The sequence below is a fragment of the Sceloporus undulatus genome, chromosome 1, assembly GCF_019175285.1.
Source record: "Sceloporus undulatus isolate JIND9_A2432 ecotype Alabama chromosome 1, SceUnd_v1.1, whole genome shotgun sequence".
NCBI classification, from domain to species: Eukaryota; Metazoa; Chordata; class Lepidosauria; order Squamata; family Phrynosomatidae; genus Sceloporus; species Sceloporus undulatus.
In genome coordinates this window covers 169,128,543-169,131,019 of record NC_056522.1, presented here as the reverse complement: position 1 = coordinate 169,131,019, position 2,477 = coordinate 169,128,543, and the positions used below count along the sequence as shown (strand labels likewise).

The window sequence follows — 2,477 nt, the reverse complement described above, 5'->3', positions numbered from 1 at the left end:
AATAATAATAATAATAATAATAATAATAATAATAATAATAATAATAATAAATTAACAAAGTCTAATTGGCCTTATCTTCTCCACTAGGTTTTTAATGTTATTTCTAACTGCTCAGGATGAATAGGCAGGGTTGATGACCACTGAGACAACATTTTGCTGAGATTTGTACTTTTTCTGGAATATTGGCACCCTTGCTATATATAAATAGATGCTGATTTTTAAAATTAAGTTTCTGTATCATCTTTTCATCTCAAGGATTCAAGGCAGCTCAGTCATCATCACTGTCTCTTTCTTCCAATAACTACAATACTCTCTCTCTCTCAAAATCCATGTGGTTAAATAATTTGAAAATCACCATCATCAGTAGATCATCATCAGCTTAACTGTCCAAAAAGGCCTGTCTGAATATGGTCTTTGTCTGCTGGTAGATGTATTGCAGGAAAGGGGTCATTGAGTGCCCTCTCCCACAGCTCCATTAAAATGGCTTTGTGCAGGATGAAGTGCCCACACCACTTACTAGCCATGGAGGTTTTGGATAGGTTTTTTGGTGGGTTTTTCGGGCTATGAGGCTGTGTTCTAGAAGAGTATATTTCTGATGTTTTGCCAGCAGCTGTGGCTGGCATCTTCAGAGAATGCTGGCATGGAAGACAGTGGGGTCTATATACTGTTGGTTGAGAGGAAATCATTTACATGTTAATCTGTGTATTGTTCTGTTGCTGAATGGCAAGGCCTCAACAACAGAACAATATACAGATTAACATGTAAATCACTTTCTCTCAACAAACAGCATATATATCCCATTCTCATAGCCTCATAGCCAGAAAACCCCACAAAATACTATGGATGCTGGCTGCGAAAGCCTTCAACTTCACGAGGTTTTGATTGTTAGCAAACATGCATTTGGAAAAAGATTTTAGATTTATTCAAAAACATCCAAGTGGATTGACTTTTTAAGAGCATTCTCCCTGTTTTAGAAGGAATCTTCATTCCGTTAGATAGGCCTGATAAAAGTTCTTATATTTTATAAAAACAGAGGGTTATGTGCTAATTTTCTGATACTTTTGTGCTTTAATGAATTTTCTTTCATATTGAGTTATTGGGTTAGTGTCACTGAATTAGAATCAACAAGATTGCTTCCCTGGAAAACCCCAAAGAGAAGGATTAAAGATGACTAACAATAGAATCTTCTAGTCCAGTGTGTCCAATAGTCATACTTTCCTAGTTAATTACAGTGGCTATAAAAAGAACATAGTCAGACTATTGTATCTACAGCTTAACATACCTTCCTGCCAGTTTTTTCTTACCATGACTTCATAACTATGCTAACAGCCATGCAACCATTGGGCATGAGCTTGAACTTCCAAGAGATCCAGCAATTTCACATCTTGTCCCAATCCAATAGGTGGGGGATTAAAACATACCCTGTTTCCTTTTTCTCCAGGTGGCCCAGGTTGTCCATTGCGGCCAGGCCGGCCAGAATCACCCTGAAATAGAAGTAATGAAAAGTGGTTCCAAAAGTCATTACAGTTGCACATACAGGCAGGCTACTTGAGTGGCTTTGTATACCAGGGCCTGCTGAACGGAGCCAAGATGACACCTTCATATACTGTACCTGTAAAGTGGAAATGTCATTTCTGCAGAGGTGACATTGAGATATGGGAATGGTGTCTCCTATCTATATTGCTACCTTTCTTCAGTAAGCAGTATTTTCGACTCACAATCAAAATTGCCAAAAGCAAGTGTACTGTTCCAAATGAAAGGAATGCTGTGGATATAGTATATCTTGATTTCAGTAAGGCCTTTGACAAGGTTTCCCATGACATTCTTGCAAACAAGCTTGTAAAATGTGGGCTAGACAAAGTAACTGTTACATGGATGTGTAATTGGTTGACCGGATGAACCCAAAGGGTGCTCAACAATGGCTCTTTTTCAGCCTGGAGAGAAGTGACCAGTGGGGTCCCACAGGGCTCTGTCCTGGGACCAGTGCTATTCAACATCTTTATCAATGACCTGGATGACAGAACTGGGAGCATACCTATCAAATTTGTAGATGACACCAAATTAGGAGGAATAGCTAATACTCCAGAGGACAGGATCAACATTCAAAATGATCTGAATAGACTAGAAAGCTGGGCCAAAGCTAACAAAATTAAATTCAACACAGAGAAATGTAAGGTACTGCACTTAGGGCAGAAAAATGAAATGCACAGATATAGGATGGGGGACACCTGGCTGAATGAAACTACATGTGAAAGGGATCTGGGAGTCCAAGATTATTGTAACCTCCTTCTAACATGGCTTCCTCTTTCACACCTCCATCCTTTAATCTCTGTCCAGTATTCAGCTGCCTGTATTGTCACATCCGCTCGCCGCTTTGACCATGTTTCTCCTCTTTTATCCTCCCTTCATTGGCTCCCCTTCCCCTTCCGCATCCGGTACAAGCTTTTGTTATTGACTTTCAAAGCCCTCCATGGATT

The 2,477-nt window shown here is 39.6% G+C and overlaps 1 protein-coding gene across 1 annotated transcript in view; it reads right to left on the bottom strand.

The window, feature by feature from the left end:
• Positions 1–2,477, bottom strand: part of COL6A2 (collagen type VI alpha 2 chain) — a 60,986-nt gene that overhangs the window by 35,716 nt on the left and 22,793 nt on the right. Inside the window, 1 exon segment of the mRNA XM_042457821.1 lies at positions 1,422–1,484. Within this exon segment, the coding sequence (XP_042313755.1) occupies positions 1,422–1,484 (63 nt within the window).